The sequence below is a fragment of the Tiliqua scincoides genome, chromosome 11 (assembly GCF_035046505.1).
Source record: "Tiliqua scincoides isolate rTilSci1 chromosome 11, rTilSci1.hap2, whole genome shotgun sequence".
NCBI classification, from domain to species: domain Eukaryota; kingdom Metazoa; phylum Chordata; class Lepidosauria; order Squamata; family Scincidae; genus Tiliqua; species Tiliqua scincoides.
Genome location: NC_089831.1, coordinates 2,136,605 through 2,161,964, shown reverse-complemented (window position 1 = coordinate 2,161,964; position 25,360 = coordinate 2,136,605). Strand labels below are relative to the sequence as shown.

The 25,360-nt window shown below is 49.3% G+C and overlaps 2 protein-coding genes across 8 annotated transcripts in view; one reads left to right on the top strand and one right to left on the bottom strand.

The window, feature by feature from the left end:
- The first annotated feature begins 433 nt into the window (after positions 1–433).
- Positions 434–13,359, top strand: UFM1 (ubiquitin fold modifier 1). 2 transcript variants are annotated; one of them, XM_066639819.1, is made up of 7 exons: positions 434–555; positions 628–684; positions 3,066–3,123; positions 3,334–3,373; positions 3,768–3,800; positions 4,463–4,572; positions 12,296–13,359. In XM_066639819.1, coding segments are annotated over exons 1-6 (297 nt in total). In that variant the 5' UTR covers positions 434–553; the 3' UTR covers positions 4,570–4,572; positions 12,296–13,359. The 2 variants fall into 2 exon arrangements, with proteins under 2 accessions (XP_066495916.1, XP_066495915.1); XM_066639818.1 differs by lacking the exon at positions 12,296–13,359 and having other exon boundaries at positions 4,463–5,386.
- Positions 6,501–25,360, bottom strand: part of KANSL3 (KAT8 regulatory NSL complex subunit 3) — a 38,074-nt gene continuing 19,214 nt past the window's right edge. For 4 of the 6 annotated variants that reach the window (XM_066639811.1, XM_066639812.1, XM_066639813.1 and 1 more), the window contains 9 exons: positions 22,880–22,957; positions 17,587–17,793; positions 12,621–12,705; positions 11,659–11,816; positions 11,064–11,176; positions 9,543–9,768; positions 8,492–8,637; positions 7,756–7,924; positions 6,501–7,234 (listed from right to left, as the gene is read on the bottom strand). In XM_066639811.1, coding sequence (XP_066495908.1) covers positions 6,672–7,234; positions 7,756–7,924; positions 8,492–8,637; positions 9,543–9,768; positions 11,064–11,176; positions 11,659–11,816; positions 12,621–12,705; positions 17,587–17,793; positions 22,880–22,957 — 1,745 coding nt within the window. In that variant the 3' untranslated portion in view covers positions 6,501–6,671. The remainder of the gene's footprint in view (positions 7,235–7,755; positions 7,925–8,491; positions 8,638–9,542; positions 9,769–11,063; positions 11,177–11,658; positions 11,817–12,620; positions 12,706–17,586; positions 17,794–22,879; positions 22,958–25,360) is intronic. The other 2 variants (XM_066639815.1, XM_066639816.1) reach the window with 2 other exon arrangements.

Below are 25,360 nucleotides of genomic sequence, written 5' to 3'. Positions count from 1 at the left end.
GATTCATTCCCGGCGGGGGGAGCAAAACGGAGCCGTACGGGCTCCAAAGGGAGGGGCTGCTCCGCCCCCCTCCAGCTATGCCACTGCTCCCAGGGAAGTGTGTGTGGGGGGTGGCAGACTCACAGCCCACTCCTGTCCACACTTTCCTGGGGGGAAGCCCCCTTGACTCTAGTGGGACTGACTCTTGAGTAGACCTGCGTGGCTGGGCTGCCAGTCCCTGCTGCACAGGCCTGGGGTCTGCTCGGAGACAGGGGGACGTGCTCCAGGCTCCTTCCTTGCTCCAGCCAGGCCAGCTCTCCAGGGAGGGAAGGACTGGACGGCGCCCCTTGAGCCAGGTCCTTTCCCGCGAGTAGGCCACTGAGTTCATGCAACGTGCCTCTAGCCTTCCTAGCTCTGTGGTGGTAGAGCCAGGAGAGCTAGAGGACCACGTGCGCGGTCGCAGAGGAGCCGAAAGTCCGGCCGCTCTCTTTTCTGCCGCGCCCCTCTGGCGTTCGGAAGTGACGTCGACGCGCCACCGGAAGCGGGAGCGTGCGAGGAGCTGCCGGAGGAGAGGATGTGAGTGCCGCCCCGCCGCCCCCCCGCTGTCCACACGCCCCCCCTCTAACGCCACTCTCTGTCTCCCCGCAGGGCCAAGGTCACCTTCAAGGTCACGCTCACGTCGGACCCGCGGCTGCCCTACAAAGTGTGAGTCCCGCCACCCGAGGGAGCGCCCTGCGGCCGGCCGGCTTCTGCGCATGGGCGCGAGGCGCCACGTCAGCTGCACTTCCCCGCACCGCCGCTGGGGGCGCCCGACAGACAGTCTGTTCTGTGATACTGCAGTCAGCGCCGGTGGCGTAGCCGGGGGGGCGGCGCGCTCAGATGGCGGGAGGCTCAGCGGGGCGGGCAAGTGGCCCCTCCCTTCGGAGCCATTCCCGGGGGGGGCAAAACGGAGTCATGGGGGGAGGGAGAAAGCCGTACAGCTCTGTTCCCCCCCCCCAATGGCTCCCTGCCAGCCTGGTGCTCCACCCCCTCCGGCTATGCCACTGCTCAGCACTCATATTTTAAAAAACATTTTTAAGTTTTTGGTAAAATTTTGTGATAAAACTATATATATATATATATATAGAGAGAGAGAGAGAGAGAGAGAACATGCCTTTATGTTTGTTTTTGCATGTACAGGTGTGCACCACTTAATTGGCATTGGGATCGCGCCACTTAATTGGGTGTGCGCCACTTCATTGGATTGGGATACGGTCTCCGATCCACGTTGTTATGCAGTGAGTTCATTAAGTGAACATTCAGCCCAGTCTAGTTCCTTTGTTGTGTCAGCAGACACTCCCTGCCAGACATTTGCTGGCTGCACAGGCTGCCTCTTCTTTGCATTAAGAGCCTCTCTGTTGGGTAAGCTGCAGGCTATGGAAGACCTGACTGCCTCATTAAGAGCCTCTTTGTTGTGCTATAAATGCATGCTGCTGTTGTTGGCATCCTTCAGTCTCGGATGACTATGGTATCGCGCTCTGAATGGTGGTTCTGGAACAGTGTTCTCTCCAGTGCGCAAAGCCTGGGTAAAGTAGATATGGAGGATAGACTGTTACCCATGCAGCAAATCCCCCCTCTCCACGTCGCTGAAATGGTCCAATGGAAAGGCAGAGGCCAATACGGTTGGTTCCAGCGGCGTCGCAGGAGTTGCCAGAACGTGACTGTGTTCAGCCATGAACTGCCTCAGGGACTCCGGCTCCGGATTTTGCCTCGAGGTTGACTCCTGAAGCCTTTCCCATAACTGGATGTAGCCACAAGGCAGGGGAGGTTTGGGACCAGAGTTTTCCTTCTCTCAGATGAGCTGCCTTCCCAGGCTAACGAGTCCCATCTACCCGGTGGCTGTTTAGTCGCCTCTTATGACAAGTACAGCCAAACTGAGGGCCTATTCTTATCCCCAGCCCCCAGCATGCCTCTTCCTGCCCTCTGCCCAGATAAGGTCACCCAAGGGTCAGCATAGAATCTACAGTGACCCAAGGGTCAGCGTAGAATCAAGAGGATTTCAGGATCCAGTGGAGCAAAGCTCCCTTCCCCCGCCCTGTTTCCACCCCAGCATACCTCTTCCTGCCCTCTCCCTGCCCTCTGCCCACCTCCCCCCACCCCAGAATGCCTCCTCCCCACCTCCCCCCACGCCCCTACCTATCTTTCTGTTGCCCAGCAATCTGTGTGACCATGGAGCAGTGGCAGTCCACCGGCACTGAGCTAGCACCAGCACTGGATCAGCACTGAGAACTGCAGACATGCCTTATGACACGTTTGCAACAGTGTGTGCCAGCAGTAAGCCAGTGTGCACTGTTTAGGATTGGGCCCTCAAGCCCCTCAGTCCTAGCACTTGGTTTGCGAGCCTTTTGGAACAGAGCTAGAGACTGATGAACTTGTTGCAGACTACCTGGAGCCCATGAGATAGGGCAAGTATGAATACAATTGTCCTGTAAATGTCTGTGGATATGATCTTGTAGCAAGGCAGAATGGAAATCTTTTTTTGTAAAGAAAAATGAAACATTGCCAGGCACAACAATATGTAACAATGTTCCTCTTTCCTGTCATGCTGGGGAGTGTTGCCTGCCTGGCTGCACAAGATAGTTGGGGAAGTTGGTTTCCCAATTGCTGGGATAGGCTCAACCGTCACCTTTCATGGAACAGTTCAGATTGGGGAGGAGGGAGTGCCAGTAGTTTCAAAACATTTCTGTTTAGCCTTGTGTGTGATGTCTGTCTGCCCCAGTGCCGCTGTATGCCCCCTTTTTGTTTTTATTTATTGTTTATATTGTGGTGTTTATGCATATTTGTTTTTGTTGAAGTCTAGTATTGTAAGCTGCCTTGGGCATCTGCTCAGGCAGAGGAAAGGTGGAGTATAAACCCTATAGATAGATCGATAGATCGATAGATCGATCGATCGATCGATCTTTTGTGCCTGACACCCAGGGTGACTTTTGGGAGAAGGTGGTGAAAAGCCACCCTCACTTTCCCAACTGCTCAGGCACATGTTTTGCTTGTAAACTTTACTCTCATCTAAGCTGGGTAACTTACTGATGACTTTCTGTCTGTCACAGGTTAAGTGTGCCTGAAAGTACACCTTTCACAGCTGTCTTGAAGTTTGCTGCTGAAGAAGTGAGTGTCTGGCAATGGCAAAATGGTGAAATTGCATTTCTTTTTGTATGTAAAAGTTTCATGGTTGCTTTTCAGTTAAATCATTCCCAAAATGGGGTAATAGAATTATGTAGTTCATCCTTGCAGAAGAGCATTTTTTGCACAAAGTCTAAAAGGGCTGTTGGGGTATTGTTCTGTTTGTTTAATGTGTCATACTTTTGTTTCATGTAGTTCAAAGTTCCTGCGGCGACAAGTGCCATTATAACAAATGGTGAGTGTCTTGTGCAATGACTGCCATTCTCAGACAGGCCAGTCTTGGTGGTCGCGTGATCCTGTGCCTGGGACAAAGTTCCACTGAGCAGAGTGGAACTTGCTTCTGAGTTTACATGCATAGAACTGTACTGGTGGTGTACTGGCTTGGTAGTGAATCTTGTCTACACCTTATTGACATATGGGAGTTGGAAAACATTCCCCTTATATTGCTTTCATGGGATTAATGGAAGAGAAATTCCCAGTGGTCTTAACCTGGAATGTTCGTTTCTCAGTGTTCAGTAGTCTTTTTGACTCTTAAAATGACAGCCTTGCGGCTCTCTCTTTAAGGGAGGGATGGCTAATATTTTTGGGTGTGAACTAAACTTTTTTTCCTGCTCTTCTCGTCCCTCTAGATGGAATAGGAATAAACCCTGCACAGACAGCTGGTAAGTAGCCATTTGAGGCTAATTTTTTTAAAATAAAAGCTGAGTATTTTCCTTGTAGGTTTTTAATTGTTCTCAAAAGGCTGTGTGCTGTGGGTCTGCCTTGCAAATCAGGGATGTACAGTGGTTGGGGAGGCAGGTGAAGCAGAGCCTCCCTACTGGAGTCCTTTAAAAAGCGCTGCCGTCGCATGAGGTGTGCAAGTGCACACAACCCATGCACTTTGTGTGTAGGTTGTGAGTGCTTGCACACCTCATACGGTGACGGTGCTTTTCAGTGGACTTCCCCCCTGCATGTCCCTGTTGCAAATTTCTTTCACAAATCTTGCCCAGGCCTCCAGCCAGCTCCCCACCAACTGGTTATTAGGTTCTTTCCCGTGTCTGTTTGCAAGGAAGGAAGCTGTTCTCACTGATGTGAAGGGAGAAGCTCTTCTCTTTCTCAGGCTGTTTGGAGGAATGGGGGAGGCTGCCAAGCCATGTGTAGGGATGCTTTAATGTAAAGTGAGTGTCCATATGCATTTCCTGCCATGGCTTCAAAAGCCAAGACAGATTCTCCACTTGCCTGTCACACACAGTGGCTTGTTCATATTTTAATGCAAGACTTCAGTAAAACAGTCCTGAATGTGCACTCTCGAGTGCTTGACTAGCTTTCTTCTTGTGCCCCCTAGGAAATGTCTTCCTGAAGCATGGTTCAGAATTACGGCTTATTCCCCGAGATCGTGTTGGGAGAAGTCGACCTGTGCAGAGTTCACTTGCAACTATAGAAGACAAATAGCAGGTTGGGTCAGGAAGTGTCCATGCCTGTGAATGAACCCTCCCTTACCTTAACAGTCTCCCTGTAAAGTCTTTGTGCAGCAACAGCAAACCCTGACTAAAAAGAATGGCTTTGGAGGTTGGATGGACTGTCTTGTGTCTGATGATCTGTTGGAAGTTTTACTGAATCACCTTCTGAAGAAGCTGAAATTTCTTCTTGGAAAAAGACTTCAGATATTAGAGATGAGCTTGTATTTAGACACAAATACAAAATTGTATTTGTATCTGGCTGACTTCTTGGAATTGTGAAACTGCCAAAGCTTCTCTCCACTTCTTTGCGTACAGCAGGAGTGCCTGCTCCATCCAGGGGTGTGTTCTGAGCTTTCTCCATTCAGGCAAATAGAGTCAGTCTAGTTATACTACTACTACTACTACTATAAAGTTACTACTACTTATGTAAGGTCATCTTATAGGCACTGGCCTGTCTTTGAGAGCCAAAGCTAAGATTTGTTCATCAGATATTCCAGCTTGAGATGATTGTACCTTGAGAGATCAGAATGTCTTTAAGAACAGTTTAAGTTCCACTCATGATGAAAGTGTCAAAATTAATTGAACCTGAACTCTACCTGCCCTTCCACCCCACTCTCAGATAAATTTTTGGATGTATAGCTACTGGGGATCTAAACTACATTCCAGTAAAACATATTTATTCATTGGAAGTCATGTTTCAATCTTGGGCAGCTGTCTAGAGAAATTACTGGTTCATAATGCCATGTATCTCACCAAGAAATATATTGCATTTGACTGTGGATAATAAATTATGGTATATATGATTGAAATTTGCCAAACCTGTTGCTGCTTCAGAGACAACAGACCCTGCTTTGAAAAGTACAAACACGAATCGTGGTAAATTTCAGAAATCAAAGAGCGGAGTGCCCCCTCCAGCTGGCTTTGGAAAGGGCTTAAGCACTGCTTTTCTATGTGCAACTACCTCCAGTGAGAGAGAAGCCAGCAGCACAGATAGGCAAAAGCCACTGGTTTGTCTTAACTTCCCATGATTGTCTGCCACAGAAGTTTGAGCACACTTGGTGTTTCTACTGCTGATGGGAACTGTGCACAGTATTTTTATGTATTCTGAGAGAGGAATAAATGTACCACAGTGCTAGCCTCCTTCTCAAGGTCTGGTCCCTTGGACAGAGGCTTGATCAGATTAACCACTAGCTCTAGGACAGTGTTACCCAAACTATGGGTAACTACCAGATTGTTGATGAGTTGTGAAACTGAGCCACACATGCTCACAGATAGGCAAACGTGCCTTAGCCATGAATGCAAGTCTCCCAAAATGGTCCCAATCCAATGACCAAACAACAAATGCTCCAAAAGGCACCCCCCCCACAGTAAAAAGGATAAGAGGCTTAAGCAGCTTGTAAAGTGAAACTTTTTTTTTTTAGTGTTGTGAAGCTGGGGGGCAGGCCCCAACAGGGTATCATTTTAGAAAGTAGGTCCTGCTGGTAAAATATTTGAGAACCACTGATCTAGGAGGAGAAACCTCCTAGTTGATGGTGGGTATTCCACATCCTACCTGCTGTGGAATAGACTAGGAGGAGGTCTCTTCCTAAGGGTGACAGGAAATTTCAGTGTTCAGCACCTGTTTTTTAATCAAGACAGTAGGCCAGTGTTCTGGTGCTGCCATCCTGAGCCATAAACCCCTCAATCATCTTTCTTCAGCTGTCAGGCCAATCTTCAGAAAAAATGCCACACCAACAGGATAGGTGTAGCTACTTATGTCAGTGAATTGCATGTTCCTCCCAGGTGACAAAGCGATGCCTCCCTTCTGCTGCGCACAACTCATTGTCTCCTTGCAAAGTTTCCGAGAAAGATCCTGCAAAAAACTAAGTGCCCGGCCCATTCAGGTTTGAGGACTGTTATCTCTCCTTTACACCCAGGCAATGATTAAAAAGCTACATACACAAAGAGTTTATTAAAAGTGACAAAGGAATAAACAGACTAAGTGTCCTCTCACCAAGCAGACAGGAATGAGGGAGCAACACCTCTGCTCTCCAAGGACATTTAATACATGCCAAAGCAAAGGCAAAATCAGTTTAACAGCCAGCCCACTGCTTGCTACGGCTTCTGGCTGAGGGCAGACCCAGCAGTAGCAATGAGGGAGGGGCTCCCCAGATTACTGCCCAGAGTAATGAGGGTGGTGCCACCCGCAGCAGGCAGCATGCCCTGTGGAAGCAAGTGCCGGTTAGCCACAGGCTCCCTGGTGTGGATGATGGCACTGCTGTCATCCACGACAGAAGGCACCCTGCCCAGAGTCTCCACTGCCCCAACCGGGTGGCCTTTGGTCAGGCTGGCCTTCTCTCCCCTCTGTCCCAGGGCCCGGTCCCCCTTCACAGCAGTCAGTGTGGAAGTCAGTATCACAGTCTTGGAGGTCGCCTGTAGAACAGGTCCAACTTTGGAATGCACCAGGCTGCAGGGTGGGCTGGTGGGTGTGGAGGGGGCAAAGGTCACAGCTCCCATAGAGGCAGTGGAGGCTGCTGAGGAGGAAGCAACTGCACCTGCCTGGACTCCAGCGGGCTTCAGTGACACAGAAGCAGCCTCTGCCATGACTGATTTTGTGAGCGCAGACAGTTTGGCGTCTGACATCACATACAGGGTCTTCATGGGGCTCGTGGTGGTCACTGCAGAGCAAGGAGAACAAACGGGGTCGTCACGGGAGGTGTCTAAAGTGCTTCTACATCTATCATGAAGCCATTTGCACCAGCAAGGCTTCTCTTGCCAGCTTGCATACCCAGTCTTTCCAGAGAAACCAGCCACCCCGTTACACTCTGAAAGCTAGCTTTGTAGACCCAGCCTGACCGCCAGTGCTGATGTTCAAGTTGACCAGGCCCTGAAGCCGGGTTCCTGAAGGTGCACGCACAAGGGAGACATGGGCAGGAAAGCACCTTGGGTGGGTGTGCACATGCATGCCTACAAACATACAGTGTGTCTTGTCTTCCCCCTGCATATTCTAGTGATTTTAGCTGGTTTTATATAAATTGAGATGCTAAAGAGCTTGACTACAAAAGCAATGAAGCCTATGGGTCAATGAGCCAAATTTCAAGCTCATCAGTGGCCTTGTTGGACCCAGTCAAAAGGCAGGTTTGTTCAGCCATAGGATTCCATCCCCTGCTCCTAGCCAGGTGACAGAACTATTTCTTACCCACAGGTGGTGGCGGCGCTGCTGCTGAGGTTGGTTGAGTCACTGGGTCAGCGGGAGGCATGTCCATGCCAGCCTGGGCTTTGCCAAGTTCCACCTGAGTCAGCAGTCTGGTGGGAGGTGTGGAGGTGGAGGTCAAGCTGCCCAAGTTCCCAACTGTGCTGTCCGGAACCTGGAAAAACAGAAACATTAAAAACACACACAAATGGAGGGCACTGAAAGGTCATTTTTGATCAACCGCAAAGCATCAGATGGATACTGGACAAGGGCCAAAGACACAGACACACTCTGGAATTCCTGCTTTCGGATTTCGGTTATGTACATCTTGCTAGAACTGAAAAAGGCCCCCCATCACCAAGGCAGAAAGGGTAGGCCCTGGAGAGGATCCTCTCACAACAATCCAGAAGAGAGGGTGGCGAGTGGATGGATGGAGAGAGAGAGGTGGAAGTGAGCTGCAGGCAGAAAAACAGGGAATGGCCTGTCCCTCACAGTGTGATGGAGGGGGGGAGCTCTGGTGGGCTCTTCCCAAAGCAGGCAATGCTGGAAATAGCAAGATACCTGGATGGATTCCAAACACACAGTAAACCACCCCTGGAAGCTGTTGCCGTGTCCACCAGGAAGTCAAAGCCTTGGCAGAAAGCCCTAGAGCGAGTGGATTCATTTCCAGCCTTGAGGACAGTTCCTGGATTCTTCCTCTCACACCTCACTTGAAAGCTGCAGCTTCAGCAGCCAAAATTACCTGGGACGAGGTCAGCAGCAGTTGCTGTGGCTGCTGCGACTCTTCCATCTGGGGCTGGACGGCTCCCATGGTTGCCTGGCTAAGGGTGGTGAGTCGGCTGGCTTGGCCTCGCAGGGTCACCGTGATGGTGGTTGGAGCCTTGAAGGCTGGAAGAGAGAAGGGAAACTTCACTGGCACACAAAGACCCCTTTTGGAAGTCAGGAGCTACAAAGCTCAAATTTTGCTCCTTCAGGCAAGATTTGGATGGCAACTTCACACAGGCTTCAGCCCAGGCGCAGTGGGGAAGGGCAGGCTCCAAGTTTTTACCATCCTGGAACACTGTATTTATATCTGTCCCAAGTGTCACACAACACAAACTCTGCACTGCAGGGGAGATTACTTTGCAAGCAGCCTACATTCTTGTTCAGCAGTTCTCAACCCTTTTAGCACTGGGACCCATTTTTAAAAAATGACACTATCAGGACCTGCCAAGACTTTAAGAAAAGATGATGTAGAATGAATATTCTTTATTTTTTACAAGTGATTCATTTCTTGTTAAGGCAGCCCTAATGAAGAGCCTCAAGGCTTGAGAGGCTTAGTTATGTGACCTAGAAGCCTTCACCTGCCCCCCACTACTCTCTACATTGACAGACTTAGAAAAAAAAAACACCCCAGAAAAGACGTTCAAACATTTGAACCCACCAGAAATCAGGTTCTAGTCCATAGTTTGAGAAATGCTGGTCTAGTTTTTAGGCCCTTGTTTGAACAGGCTTGAAGCAATACAGTATTGGCAACCTTCAGTCTCGAAAGACTATGGTATCGCGCTCTGAAAGGTGGTTCTGGCACAGCGTCTAGTGTGGCTGAAAAGGCCAATCCGGGAGTGACAATCCCTTCCACACCGGGAGCAAGTGCAGTCTGTCCCTGGTCTGTCTCCCTGGCTATGGGCCTTCCTTCTTTGCCTCTTTGCAATACTGCTGAGAAAACCACTAGTGCAGCACCCCCATTCAAGAAAAAGAGACTAGATGGAAGAGGAAAGAATTGCTCCCTGCGCCTCCACCAGTTCAACTCTTACCTGCCCCTTGACCAGAGATGTGAGCCAAGCCGGGAAGACTGCTTGCCAGTTTAGCAAGTCCCCCATTCGTGAGCAGCTGGTGGATTGTGGTGGGTTTGCCACCTGCTGAGGCCCCAAGAGACGACAGGGACGTGGCGACGGGGATGGTGCGCACAATGGTTCCTGTGGTTGTTGTGATGGTGCTCAGGTTCTGGAGAGGTGCTGAGGTCTTCAGGGCCGAGGTCTGCTGGGCACAAGAGAAAGAGGAACATGTCGCAACCGCAAGACAAGGAGATGCACCACTTGGCATGAGAACCGACAATCCCATCTCCCACCATCCTACTTGATGCCCATTGGCTGAACATAAAGGACGTCTAATTCTGTCACCCCAGCCTTGGTTTTGCCCTTATAGCCTGAAATTTAACCATGCTGCACTGGAAAGTACATACAGAGCCACTCCCTGGCTATATGACAAGCTCTCATTAATCCCTATCTCTTGTGTGCAGACACAGGCTTCCTTTTTCATGCTCCTCCTAGTCCAGCTAAAGCTCCCTATCCTCACAGAACATAGAAGTTGGAAGGTGTTCAATAGGTCATCTACTCCAACCCCCTTCAGCACAGGAAGACGGCCATCCAGCCTCTGCTCAAAAGCATCCAATGAGAGACAGCCAATGACTGCATGAGGCAAACTGTTTGAGTGCTGGACTACCAACAGGACATCCTTCTTCATGTCTGCTTCCCCGTAGTTTCAAACCCATTATTTCTAATCCTCCCCTACTGTATGTCAGCAATTCAGACACTGGGTGATCATCTCCCCCCTTAGCCTCCTCTTCTTCAAACTAAACACACCAAGTCCTTTTAAACCCAGTCCTCACAGGACTTGGTTTTCAGACCCCTCCCCATCTTCGCTGAACCCTCTCCAGTCTATCCATGTCCTCAAACTGTGGTGCCCAAAACTGGATGTTGTCAGTGAGGTCGGATGAGTGCTGAATAGTTAAGACTCTCTAACTGCAAACAGCAGTTTGTTCTACGGCCAAAATCAACTTGTCCCACTGCAGGGAGTTGCTTCTTGTCTACACTGTGATTATCGTTTCTCCCAATTTTGGAGGGCAGGAGGCAAGCCACTTCAAGGAAAATCATGCCTGTTCCTTCCCCTGCCCCCATCTGCCCAGTTTATGGCTGGGAGGCATGGGAATGAGCTATGCACACTTGCGTGTCCCCTTCACCTCTCACACATGCAGCTTCTTAATGGTCTGTTTTAATCAAAACAACAGTTTTCCATAAAATGTCCAAACTAACAGCAGTCTGCCTCAAACTAGTTTGCCAGTTCAGATGTCACAGCAAACATCCTGTTCAACTGCCACATGAACGTAAAGGGATGTGTGTGTGTGTGAGAGAGAGAGAGGGAGAGCGCACACAATGGCTTATTGCAGGTCCTCCAAATCCATGGATTAGACGACTGTGATTCCTGAAGCCCAACCATGTTCTATTCCGCTATGGGCCTGGGTCCCTCACATCCCCTATGCCACCAGAACTACCTACCTGCACAGACTGCGCTGCTGTGGCAACACTTGCCGGAAGAGCTGCTGGTTTGGTCCCAATGTCCTGAAGACTGAAACTCAGGCCCTGGAGGAGGCTGCTGGCTGAAGCTGTCCCTGAAGAGAAAAAGCCAAAGGGAGAAACTTAGCTGCCCTTCCTCGAAACAAATGCCAGGATTCAGGCAGACAATTCAGAGCAGAGAGCAAAAGACTAGGTCCCTTCTGTGTTCAGCAAGTCGTGCAACTGCAGGTCAAAAGCCACCCTGTGAAACTGAGGCCCAAATCCTTTCCAGCACTGACATAGCGGTGCCAATGGGATGTGTGCTGCGTCCTGCAGTTGGGTGGCACTCACAGAGGCCTCCTCAAAGTAAGGGAATGTTTGTTCCCTTACCTTGGAGCTGCATTGCCCTTATGTCAGTGCTAGACAGTGGGTTAGGATTGTGCCCTGAGAGAGGCAACTGGTTTGGCCTCTTGTCAATCCACCTTGCTGCTAAGGTAGTCCAAGTGCTACAGGAATTCTCAGAGGCCAAAGGCAGCCCTGAAGGACCACTGGCATTTTCTACACCCATCTCAAAGCTGGAGAGGCAACCAGTTGTTACCTTGGAGCGCGTTGCTGGGCTGGGCTTGTACGCAATGCGTGCCTCCACTGGCCACGAGTCTGTTCTGCAGAGCATGGAAAGCACTGGGGGTCGTACTGCTGGGGGCTGCAGCAGAGGGAGTGGGGCTGATCGAGGGGCTGCCTGCTACAGAGCTTGGCCTGGAAGAAATGCAAGAGACAGTCAGTTTAACAACAACAACAACAACTAAGTCACTGATCAAGGTGATCAAGGTGAGACACTGATCAAGGTGAGACACAGTCAGACACAATACCTCAATGCAGGTAAATGGGGAATGATCATCAAAGGATTGTGCTCATAAGTCGTGGTTGGTCCTTTGCAAACAGCACTGGAAGATGTTTCCTCTCTATCTACCCTCTCAGGTGTCCACTTCGTTTGTGACACAAAACAATCTAATTGAACACATTCATCCATGCTGTGCAAGCTGTAAGTCAGTTCACACACACATTTATATCACTTGATTTTCCACCACAGGAACTGTGAACTGATTTCCCACTGGTAAAGCAACTGAGAAGAACCAAGGCGACATGAACATTTTATCTCTGAGGTCTGACCTGTAATTGTTTGCTCACACATTTATTCTGCTTAAAATATTTATATCTCGTCCCTCCCAAAACAGATGTCAAGGTGACTGAACACTTACGGAACACACAACATTCAGAACAGAATAGCAACACAAATCAGAAACGGTGGCGCAAACAAGGAGGACCAGAGCACCTGCAGAGAACGGATGTGCTTCAGCTCAGGAAGAAGCAGGGAATTCCACCTATGTGGCACCACCATGGAGAAGGTGCTGCCAGTCAGTGCCAGATGGACCAATAGTCCGAATCCGCACAAAGCAACTTCTCGTGTTCACGTGGGAGCCCAGGTCATGGAGGCAACCAGCCTGCATGGACCTGAGCCCTGCACCTGACTGGCTGTTTCAAAGGTTGGCAGTTACTCACTTTGAGGTGGCGAGCAATCCTGTTACCTCCTTGATACCCAACGCAGACTGTCCCAAGGTCACAGCCAACGGCTTCCCTGCAGACACTGGAAAAGAAAAGAAATACGGGCGTCAGCTTCTCCTCAGTGCCACACTTAAGCAGCCCCCTCTAGCTTTATGCCTGAAGGCCTACAGAGATTCAGTATTCGCCTCCAGGATACCATAAATGGCCATTGCTGTGAAAGGTGGAAGAAATACCCCATCCTCACATGACTCACTCAGCATGTATAGCAGAGCGACCAAAACGACACAGATTCCAGACTCCGTTAGCTTCACAACTCGTAAGAGTCCAGGACAGTCCGTCATTGTCTTCAAAGCACTGGAAATCCAGGCCTGCGGCTTTGGAGGCAGTGAAGTGCCACTCCTGACAGCTTTTCTCACGTATCCTATTTCTAATCTCTCTTTCCCACTTCATAACCCTTATTTTTTTTCTCCCCACCAGCCAACTCAATCATAGCAGGCATGGTCTCAATGTGCTCAATTTAATTTTTATCTTCCGAAAACATTTATAAAATACACAGGAACGGAAGAGTGTTAAAAACTGTGTTGTTTATTGCAATTTTGGATACAAAATGAAAATCTGTCTTGAATACTCCTCCTGTCCCACGTATGGTAAGAGGGAATTCTTGCTTGGTGCAAGTTTACTTCTGCATTTCATTATTTTCTGTGAAAAGAAATAAAGTTTGGATAATTAAAAAGGAGAGACTTTCAAAGCTGATAATTTATGCTTCAGTACTTAAGCACAGGTTAGTTAATTTGTACAGCAGAATGCAACTATCGTTTACATTAACTACAGCAAGATTTACAAAAAGAGTTAATATTTTGCAGCTTTGGAAGTCTCTATTTCCCAGTGTTCTCAATGGGATACACTCAGGCCTCATCTGCTGAAAAGGGCGGTAACAACAACCATTCTAAAAGCCTCAGTAATGGCACTAAAAGAAGCTGGTTCATCCTTACTTGTGTATTAAGCTCTCTGTTGCACATATTTAGCTCTTGGTATTAACATGAATCATCACACAATTCTTGCAGTGATGCTTCTGTGCTACGCACTGATGATTGATGCAGTGGTGACAACAAAATCCACCACAATCATCCAAGTTCTTGGTCCCCACCTCATATGAGGGGACCACTCCACATATCATATGGTGGTTCACCAACACATGCACTGGAGAGTATACTCAGACAACCAATCTAAACTCCCTGGCCAGCGGACCGATATAAGACATGCATCTGCAAGTGTAGTCTGATAACACACTGAATGTGCATGCTCTAAAAGCAGTGTGTGAAGTAGCCTTTGAAAGGAAGAGACCAAACTGCTGATCACATCACTAGGTTCACCAGAGGCCCAGCAGGTAGAAATCCAGTATTTCACACCTAAAACCACTGTTGCATTTCAGGCCATAACAACGTCCCAACATTAAGATTGTGTCCCTTTGTAAACACAAAGGAAGTCTTCCCATGAAGCCAACATCAGAACCTTGGGGAGAACAAGGCCCCTAAAGAAGCATTTTGCGGCAGCTGTCTAACCCAGCAGTTCCCAAACCTACCACGGTCACGGAGCCCTTCTTTCAAGGCAGCCTCTTCTTCCCAGCTCTCCCGACTGTCGCCATCATGAACTGCACAATACAAGATGGCAGTGCCCAGGAGAGTTGGGAAGAAAAGACCACCAGGGACATCCCGTGGTGACCCTGTGAGTTTGCCACAGCGCCCTCAGGCACTGCGGTGCATTGTTTGGGAACCAGTAGTCTAACCTGTTCATTTCTGGAAGGCCAAAAACTGCCAGGACCCAAAGGCCAAGCAAGTCAAAGATGCTTATCTTGAAAACTGACCAGGCTAGTGCTTCCACTGAACCTCTCTGCATGTTCTAGGTTGGTCTCATGAAGCAGTTTTCTGCCTCCTGTCAACCAGAACCACCATGCAAGCAAAGGAACACCAATTTAATAGCTGAAAGAAAAAACCTGCAACAGGACAAGGGTGAAGCACAGCTCTGGAAGCAGCTTCTGCCAGTGTCAGCCAAGGGCTTTTCTGGGCCACAGAGGCTTGTCCAGCAAACTGTTCCAAGTAGTGTGTTGCTTCATTGCATTGTGGCCTGCAGAGAGGTTTGGCCAACACAATAGGGGCCAGTTGAAAGCAACCTGCCAGACACTTTGTGGATAAAATTGCTCGCGCCCATTGCTACATTCTCAGAATTCTCTTCAATGAGATGAAGGATCTGCTGCACCTGCTTATCCAGCTATTACACATTCTTTTCATCACGGAATGTGAACAGAATGTGCCTATGAATGTGAACAGGATTCGTAAGAGTGCACGGTGAACTAAGTATGTACCTGATCCTTGCCCACTCCTAGGACCCAATCCTATCCAATTTTCCAGTACTGGTGCAGCTGTGCCAATGGGGTGTGCACTGTATCCTGTGTTGGGAAGGCAGTCAAAGGTCTCATCAAAGTATGGGAAGATTTGTTCTCTTACCTCAGGGCTGCATTGTGGCTGCACAGGTGCTGGAAAGTTGGACAGGATTGGGCCCTCAGCTAATCAAAGCTGCCCGGTTAGGGGAGATGGACTGGCTGAATGAACAGGGTGTGCAAGTACAGGTCATACCTCATTATTCTGTTCCAGAACCCCCAGTGGATTAAAAAAAAAACAGTGGATACCAAATCAGTGGAAAAATAGCTTTAAAGACCCACTTCCAAGTTTCTTGCTCCTCCATTATCACCCCCAAATACATTGCTATAGATATTATATCGCATTCAGATGGGACGAATAATGGACTCTAGGAGAATGAAATTATAATTATGTAACAGCGTGAAGCTAGGAAATTAGATTTTGGTGCATTTAAAGGTGCATCCCAGTATTAGTGGAGAGTCAAATCAGTGGATACCAATGTCCCATCTGTAGCGCATCTTTGACAAGAGAGTGGTTCTATCATGCCTTAAAATGGTGGTGGTCTGTCCTCTCTTGCAGAAGCCAATTGCCAACCAGCCTCCAACCTCAACATTTTGGGGTAAGGGCCAAGAGCATGTAGTGGTAATCTTGGATTTCCTATCTAACCTAGCTCCTGGCTGGAGTTTCCGACGGAGACACTCTTGGGTTAATCTAGTGAATTATCGATGCTGCAAACAAGACAGGGGAAGTCCCTGCTGGTTCCAAAATCTGCTGAGAGGTCCTGTGGAATCAATGACCATGGTATTCTCCTGGTCTGCATGGCTAGAGTGGGACTCAGGGGAACTGTGCTGTGGTGGTTCCTGTTGTTCTGGAAGAGTAGGCTCCAAAAGGTGGTAAAGATGGGCTCCAGCTCAATGCTGGGACCTCCAGCAATTGGTGCACTGCAGAGTCCAATTCTGTCCCCCAGGCTCTTCCACATCTACATGAACCACTTGGGAAAGACTATCTGGGGGGTTGGGTGCTACCAGTACGCAGAGGACACCCAGGTCTACATCTCAGTCCCATCTGAGGCTGGGAAGACTGTGAAAGTCCTGAATCATTGTCTGGGATGAGGACTGGATAGGATGATTAAAAAAAAATGCTGTAGTTAAATCCAGATAAGATAGAGGTGCATTAATCAGGGAACATGCAATCTAGGTGATGGATAGCCAGCCTGGTCTGGATGGAACCTGGTCTGCACCTCCCTCTAAGTTCCATTTTGGGAGTACTCCTGAATCCCACATTGCTCCTGGTAGTCCGGGTGGTGGCTGTTGTAGGGGTGCTTTTGCCCAACTTAAGCAGGTGTGCCAATTGTACCCTTTTCCTGTCTCAAGCGTAGCTGGGATTATTCATGTGCTGGTTATATCAAAGGTAGACTACTGTAACACACTCTACTTGGAGCTGCTCTTGAAGACTGCATGAGAACTACAATTGGTGCAGAATGCTGCCACACAAGTCCTGACTGGCACCCAGTGACAAAACCATGTCATTACGCTACTGCAGCCATCACACTGGCTGCGTGTCCATTTCTGGCTGCAATTTAAGGCACTGGTCATTCCCTTTAAAGCTCTAAATAGCTTAGAACAGGGGTCTCCAAACTTTTTGGCAAGAGGGTTGCATCAAATATCTGGCATGGTGTTGAGGACTGGGAAAAAAATTTAAATATAAAATTTAAAAAAATAAATTAGAGATGGAACTTAGATGAGTGAATAAATGAATGCTCATTCATTCAACCTTTCTGGCCCTCAGAACACCCTCCAGACACTGTTGAGTTCAGTTCAGTTGAGTGGGCCAGAGGCTTTCAGGGGACAAGAGCCTGGCTGCGGGCTGGATAGAGGCTTGCTGCGGGCCGCATCTGGCCTCCAGGCCAGGGTTTGGAGACCCCTGGCTTAGAACCAAAGTACCTAAAAGAATACTTCCCCCATCCCGTAGGAAACAGCTCTGTGGTCTTCTAGGGGGGCTTCCTCCATACACCACTGCCAGTTAAGGTCAGTCGACTGCAGCAAGGGCGAGGGTCTTCTCCGTGGTGGCCCTTTGCATGTGGAACTCCTTCCCAGAAGATATCAGGTCAGTTCCCTCTGCCTCCCATCACTCCATTGTATATTGATACTGGAGTCATTACATCTTTATAAAATTGGGAGATACAGCATCTGTACTCTTGTTGGGATGCTTTTTACGTTGCCTTCTACAATATTTAAAGTGACACCTGGGGTGTCTCCTGACTGAAAGGGGAAAATAAATTATACATGGAATTTTCCTCCCTGGAACCAAGACGACAGCCAGCATCTTGCATTCCAGATAGGACAGGATGTCTGAGATGTGCTTCCACAACTAGCAGCTATCAGACCAAGACACCACACAAGTCTTGCACAAGCTTTAGTGCTCACTCTGTCAAGGCACAACTGGGTTAATCTACCCAGGACAGCAATCTACCCCGTGCGCTCCTCCCCCTTCTCATCTCCTGCACCCACAGGCCCCGACAGCTGCTTCTCATTCTTGGGACTCACTGTCCGGTGGGACATCCGTGGGCGCTCCATTCCCCGTGCCGGCGGTTTCCCCATGGGAGACGATGGTCACCTTGATCTTGGCTCGCTTGGAGGGTTTGTTGCAGTGAGTTGGGCTTGGGGTCTGGTGCCTCTTCAGTTGCATTCGCACATCTTCCTTCTCCCCTGTGTCGGGCTGCTGCTGCTCCTGCTGCTGTTGCTCTGAAGAGACTGGAATCAGACAAGACAAGGCTGCATGCTTGAAAATGGCAAGCAGAGGGTCTCTCCCTCCAGCTAGGGGGAGACGGGAGACAGCGTAAATCGGACATAGGCAACTTTGCAGTGTCCCTGTGCAAAGGAAATGCAGCCTTTCGCACCCCACGCTCTATCCTCAGAGCTCCTGATACTGTCACTTAGACAACCATCCATGTACATGGAAAAAAAATTCATAAACCTCAGGAAGTGCCAACAAGGCTAAGCTGTTCATTCTGGCTGAATACATAAGCAGGGAAAGGTGAAAAACTGCAAATGAGAATAGCCAAAAAAAAAATTAGAAGTGTGTTCTACATCAACTCTGCTAGGCTTCTGCAGGTCTGGGAGCTGGGAAGGCAGCAGGACTTGCGCTAGAGGAGGTGCCCTCTTGTAATGGTGAGAGTATGAGAATGGAAAGAATATGAGAAGGGAAAGGGGTCAGAGGCTTGTGGGATTTGGGAGGGGATAGTGGGTCAAAGGTAAAGGAAAGGTACTTGTGAGCTACACTCTTGAAGGCTGCAGCATTCACCAATTTCATACACTTGAGTGCAAATATTCCCAGTAGAAGGCCCAGCATCCACAGAATGGCTGCAACCTGATGTGTATTTGCTTGTGAACAAGTTGCACTGAAGTCAAGAGCCCAATTGCCATCATTATTTGAAGATGAATCTTATTGAACTCAGTGCAGCTTATTGATAAGCAAACAAGGTCAGGCACTGACTGCAAATCAGATTCTCCTTGCTAAGACCTACACTTTAATTCTTCAAGGCTCTTACATGCCAGCTGGGGTGTATTATACATGTGCTGAGCACAACACACCGGCTCAGAGACAAAGCAAAGATTTGTTCCAAGTCGCTAAAAGCCACACCATGAAGTCAGAATTCAGAACTCCATCTCCTGGTCAGACCAGGAGCATACATTGTCCTGGGCATACACCGTTCACGAACATCACCCCCAGGAGCCAAAGGAGAGCTGATGCATGTCTCCCAGCAATGGAGAAAATGTGTGAGCATTCCAAAGTGTGCATATGACACAAGGGAGACATGAAAGTCTTCCTTTATTTCAGTTTGACTAAATCCCGTGAAATGAGAACGGTTTGCCTGGGCGTGACTACAGCAAGGTGCCAAGCCGGTTTCCTCTCACACTGCTGATATAAGGACCCTCCTTTGGGGATTCTGCTAACAGCTGCCAAAGCTTTCCCTCCAGCTTCAGGAAGTTCCACTCTTCTAGTTCTCTTCTTCTGAACATTTGCAGCTTCTGCCTACCGAGTTAGACCCCTGGCCCACCTTGCACCCCAACACTGACTGACAGCAGCTCTCCAGGAGGTTAAGCAGGGGCTTTGCTCTACCCCACCTGGAGATGTTGCCAGGGATCAAATTTGGGACCTCCTCCATGCAGGGTGGGCTGAACTTCCTGCAACTGCAGCAGTCACAGGGCAAGTCAGGCACACTCACAGGCTAGGCCCTGGAATGCTCTGGATGACAAAGAAACCTCGGTAGTTAAATGAGAAACACTTTCTCTATGGAATATTAAACACTGGGCACCTATAGTTAATGACCGAACAGTGGACTATGCTCAAGTCCTGCATGTCCCACAGGGGAAACCTTGTACACTTTATGAACAAGCAGCACGCCATGGAGCCACATTCAGGAAATGCAGACCGGGTGATGAGCCAACTGTGCTTTTTCCTAAAGACAGGAAAGTTGGAACAAAGAACTGCAGCTCCGGGAAACATGGTCCAAGCTCTGCTCTAGACTCCATCAGGACAAGGGATCATTCAAAAATGTATTAATATCCACTTAATTTTCAAGGCTGGCTCTCTCCAGACAGACAACCACCAAGTATGGCCTGCTGTGGTAAAATAGTCTCTTGTCCACTCCTCTCACACTCCAGTGCCTAGTGCAAGGGTCTAGATCGGCACTAAAACAGCAATTTTCAACAGGTGTGCCACAAAAGGTCCACAAGTGTGCCAGGTGAGTTTGGAGCACAGTGTCGAAAATTGCTAAAAAACTCTTCTGGGTTCTGCAGCTGTTCCTAGGGTAACCGTCTAGTAAGGAACTGTCTGTCCCTCTTCCTCTACTGGCAGAGCCTGTAGCTCTTCTTCTGAATGACACATCCAAGGACACAAAAGACATTTGGCTTATAGTATCAGATGAAGGAAGTCCCAAGGACCCTGGAGCAGCCCTGCAGGTATCTGCCACAGTAGTCTGAGTGGCAAGGACTGCTGAAGTCACTGCTTTATGGGCCAAAGGTAAAACAGCACCCAAGGGTGCTCTGAGACCTGCCAATTCACTGGATACAGAAATACGTGCTCAGGGCCAACACCCCAAAGTCACCTGTCAGCTTTATTCTCTAGGAAGGTGGATAGAAGGGGAAAAAAGTATCTGATGAATAAACAGGACACCTCTCCCCTTGTCTGAGCACCAGTGGACAAATAACTTTCCAGACTGCCTATTAATGAACCAGCAGGATTCTTTTCTATATGCTGTGAATGCATCTAGGATCCGCAAACTGTTTCCCTGTTGGCTCAGGACTGCCTCAATGCTCAATGGTGTTGCGATGCACTTTAGCCAGCTTGGATTCAGATGGGAAAGAGAGCCCTTACTAGCAAGTCCTGCATTACTGGCAGCAGGTATGGAGGGGCGCATGCCATCTGACCTAGATCCACAAACCAAGGTCTTCTTGGCCAGGGGGCAGTGCCAGCACCCCTTCTGCCTTCTTAGTTCTGACCTCTGAGCAGCCTGATGGGAACAGCTGTAGACAAAAGGGATACACAGCAAACCTGTGGGCCACCTGGGACACGGCACACTTATGGCTCAGCCCCTTCACAAAGCTATGTGCTAAACAGGCTGTGCAAAGTTCTGGGTAACCAGCAAGAGAAACAAGCCCACCACTGGCAGTCTGAACTGCCAACAATGAAACAAAACATGTTATGTGCTGAGACTCGATGCCACCTGGTCTAAATGCTGACAGCTGGGTTAGTGTACCCCAGCACTGAAAATGCCTCTCAGAAGTTCCACCACCTAGGAACAGGTGTGCAGTTTGATCCAGATTTAAACGTGCCTTAGTAGCTGTGCTATTGGTTCATATCAGAATATGCTGCCTCCTCAAACCAGGGCTGGGTCTTCAGGACAGCCAGACGAATCACCTGAAGTTCCTGGTGCACACCCCTCTCCTGGGCCACCAACTTGCCACAGACGTCCCTTGGGCTGAAAGTATTACTGGTACCAGCCTGTATGATTCCCGAATGCCTTTAGAGAGGACTTCTGAGCTCCACCAGCTGTGGGGCTGCCTTGTTTTCACAAAAATTTGGACCAAAACAGCAGCAGTCACTGGAGTTGTGGTGAACGTAATCTGGCCCACAAAATGCATTCCCAAGAAGCTGCCATTGACCTCTGAAGACCTGCTGCTTGCAGGAGATCTGCTGATCTCCCTGGAATGGAGCAGCCACCTTCATGCAAATTTTCTTTGTGTTCTAGCATAAGAAACTCCAGCCCTTTCTGCAGGATGATCAGGGCTCTCAGATGTCAGTCATTAGCTTCCAGATGGGGGTCAGGAAGCTCTTCTGCTTGGTGACCACAATGCCCTTTCTGTGGAGAAACGGCAGTTCTGTTCTCATGTCTGTGACTCCCTTCTTTATGGAGCAGAAACTGATCAGAACAAGGTCTCCAGGGACAGGTAAAGGCTCGCCCTTTGGCAAGTGCAGCATAAGTGCCGCTATCAATCTGGTGAACATCCACGGTGCGGGCAAAAGCCCAAAAGGAGTACTCTGTAGTGGCAGCAATGCTGCCAGTAAGAAAACCTCAGGACTGCTGTGTGTGCCTAATGGATGGGCACCTGGAGGTCTGCTTTGGCAAGACTGTGCCTCTTTCTTTCTTTGGCACTGGTTCAATAGCTTGGATAACTGGAAGGACTGGTGGCCTGAGAGAGGCATCTGAGCATGCAGAACTCCGGTAGGAGGAGAAGTCAGAAATAATGGGAAAAGGCCTAGCAAGAGACAGGCACAGCCCTTTCCTAACGTTGCTGTCTGAAGCAAGACAGGACTGGAACGGGAGGGGTAACTACCTCCCTAGGCACCATGGGAAGCTCAAGAATGCATAGCCCTGTCTTTTGGAGCAAGGGGGAAGAACAGCCCCTGTGCCTCTTCCAGTGCAGGAGGGCTGCCTCCCTCCCATTCGTCTGCCTTCCCAAACCCCAACAAAGATGAACAAGCCTTACGACCCCCCTACTCCTCCAAGCACAGAGAGAGAGAGAGAGAGAGAGAGAGAGAGAGAGAAGGAAAGCTGCCACGCTGCCACTTCTGGATTTAAACTAAGCAAAACTTCCCACGGCATTTGAACTGGGCCATGGGGTCCAAAATCTACTGCCTTGGGCAGCCGCCTCCTGGCACAACTGCCTCTGGAAGGTCAGACAGTTCATCCGACTGCACCAGCATCCAGAACTGCTCTATCCAACTATTAAGCTACTATTACCCCTGCTAATTGGGTAAGAGGCACTTTTTCAAGTGGGTGCTCCTTTTTTTAGCAGGGGGAGAGTAACTGGCCCACCTCACCCCAGCACTGTCTGTTCTAGTGGCTGTCTGCTGGTATGCATTTGCATTTTTTTAGATTGTGAGCCCTTGGGACAGGGAGCCATTTAGTTATTTGATTTTTCTCTGTAAACCGCTTTGTGAACTTTTAGTTGAAAAGCGGTATATAAATACTGTTAATAATAATAAGCTCCCTTTTCAAACAAACACATACGTTTTTGGAGTGCTACAGAGCTAATGCAACAGCTCCAGCCTCTGACAAAAGCTGTGGCCACGACCCTGAAAGGATTTGAAGAGCTGCCAATGAACAGATGTCAAAAGGAATCTCTGCCTGCCACATACAGAGAGATGGGGAGAAGACGGCCCACATTTTCACCTTCCGTGTAGCAATGCTTTGCTTCAGCTCCCACGAGCAACACAAGGGGCAGGAGTGGGGGTTTCCAAACACCACCAAAACAGTGCAGGGCTGGGGAGAGGGAAGGAAGGGGACCCAGGAAAAAAAGAGGCAGCAGAGGCAGGAAGTGAGGAGATACTCACCAAAGAGACATGAAGAGGTGCCAGGAGGAAGAGATTTCCTCACCAGCATGTTTTGTTTCAGAAAGGCAGCAAACTGAGCTGAAATGAATCAGAGAGAATTACAGCATCACAGCTCACGTTTGAGGGGGCTCCCCCTTTACCCACCAGGAGAAGAGGAAAACACAGGGGAGCTGGCTGGAAGGCCTGATAAGCATCTCTCACGGGCATGGCTGCAGCCGCATCACCATCACTACCATCTCCACCGCCCCTGGCACTCTGGGGCCGCCCCCTCCACCCTGGTCAGACATACTGCAGGAGAGCACAAGGGGGAAGCTAGACTAGGTGGCAACATCCCATAGAGGAAGAATTTGCATACTGAGCTCACTGTGCTCTCTTAGGCAGAGTGGGAGGGTTGCTGCACCTTCAACTACCTACCAAGCAGGACACAAGACCTTGCGGTCATGTCAAACAGATGTTGACTTGCTATGCACAGACACAGATGGGTCAGCAAAGAGCAGTCGCTGGTGGCAATTATCTGGGATCAATACAACATTAACTACTACCTTTCCAGGGACAGAGGAATGCGCATACAGCACTGACCAATGGCCACATAGCAAAACAGCACTGTCTAGAAGGGCAGAGCCATTAAGGAAAGAAGGGCTCATACTGCAAGACACGTGCCCTGCTTTCTGCACTTGGGTCATCCTCCTGGTAGGAGCTGCATCTGCAGTTCAGGACAACAAAGGGTGATGCTGAGTTTGGAGGCTAGGGAACAGATAGTGCTACTTCTCTGCAGGCACAATGTCAAGGTCCTGACCCGAAACATACAGAATTCACCTCTGCTGAAAGCCAAGATGGCCTCCTGCAGAGAATGAGTTTCTACTCCAAGGTCCTAACAGCTGGGGTAGAGGCAGCTCATGTTTTGCAGCCCTTGGAAAATTGTAGCCCTTGGAGACCTCATGCAACATAGTGGGGAAGACTAATGGAGACGCAACTGGGACTTTGACAAGGATACACTGTCCAGCCAACCTCAAAATTAGCAAACTCCAGCTACGCAGCATCACGCAACTCAACAAGTTACCACCTGGACAACTCAACAAGCAACCTGGAGCAGCCCAGCCAAGACTGGACAAGGCTACCTACAGACCAAACCAGACTGCAGACCTATCTAGTTTGTACCAACTGGCCAGTTTTGTACTGTCTGTACTGCTACTGGCCAAGTTCCATGGAAGGAACCTGGGGACCTTCTGCATTACTTACAGCCATTGAGCCAGGACCCTAGGCAGGGACAACCCATATACAAGGGGGAGTTAAACAGCTGCTTCAAGCAGTGGCAACCCACACCTGCCTGCTGCCTCCTCCAATACATCATCCTGTGCTCTCATCCCCTTCTCGCTCATTGAGTGCAAGTGGGAGCAGGATCACGGCAAGGACTGAAAGAAGAGGAGGTTGCAACACTGGCAGGGCTAGAGGAGGAAGTGAATGGGGGGGGCTGCAGCAATCCTGCTCTGACTGTTTCTTTCCCAGGGCAGGAACTAAAACACACCTGCTCCCCTATCTCCTCCTTGCCTGTTTGCGCACTTCTTCAGAAGAGGCTGGGTGGAGCAGGAGTCTTCTGCCCCCAGAATGCTGCCCCCAGCCTATTTGGAAGTGGTGGTCAGGCAAGCCAGGAGGCAGTAGTGGAGGCCCAGGGTCAGGGTGCGCACACATTAATGCGCAAACAAAAACGGGAGGAACTGAAAATAAGGGTGCCATGACAGTGATGACACTGCTTTATTACGCTGCCTCTCTAGAAAGTGCACACTGGCTCAGTGATGTGCAATTGAAGTGAATTGAACAGCTGGGGAGGCACTTGCTGTGGGGCCACAAGGCATTCTGGGGGACACCCGGAAGCTGCAACACCTGCACAATCACAGCAGAGACTGAGCTCTTGTATACAGTAGCTCTAGTCTTTGTACAGGCACAGACTATAGCTGCAGCAAATGAGAGTTCAGCCTCCTCTGTGATCGCGCATCTACTCAGAAACTGGCTTGAGTGCACGCACAATATGATTCCTTGTGATTGCCCAAGCACTCCACCCAGTTTCTGAGTGGCTGCATGATCACTAGAGAGGCTGAGTTCTAGATTGCCACAGCTCTAGTCTAGCAGCAGCAAGAGCTCAGCCTACCATGCGATCTTACACTCCCTCGGAAAGCGGGTGCAGCACACATACAATAACAGGGGACACTGAGGATATTTTCCTTGGAGTATGACACGTGAGGCTCCTGACCACATGTCCCTGCACTGATTGTTCTGCACAGAACACCACTACCCAGCAGGCACACAGCAAAAAAGAGTCAAAGCTACAACATGATTTCAACAGCAAACGCACTAGGGCTAAAGGGAACAGTAGCGACAAATTAATTGGGGTGGAGGGGAAAGGAGTTCCACTCCACAGCAAGAAGGATATACTAGAAAGCTAGCACTGGGAGCTGGCAGGCCTCTTCAGCTGCACAGAGAAAG

Excerpts from the sequence above, each read along its gene's own strand:
- UFM1 (XM_066639819.1), top strand. Across the intron at positions 685-3,065 it reads CCGCGGCTGCCCTACAAAGT|GTTAAGTGTGCCTGAAAGTA; the intron begins GTGAGTCCCGCC and ends TGTCTGTCACAG. Across the intron at positions 3,801-4,462 it reads AAACCCTGCACAGACAGCTG|GAAATGTCTTCCTGAAGCAT; the intron begins GTAAGTAGCCAT and ends TGTGCCCCCTAG.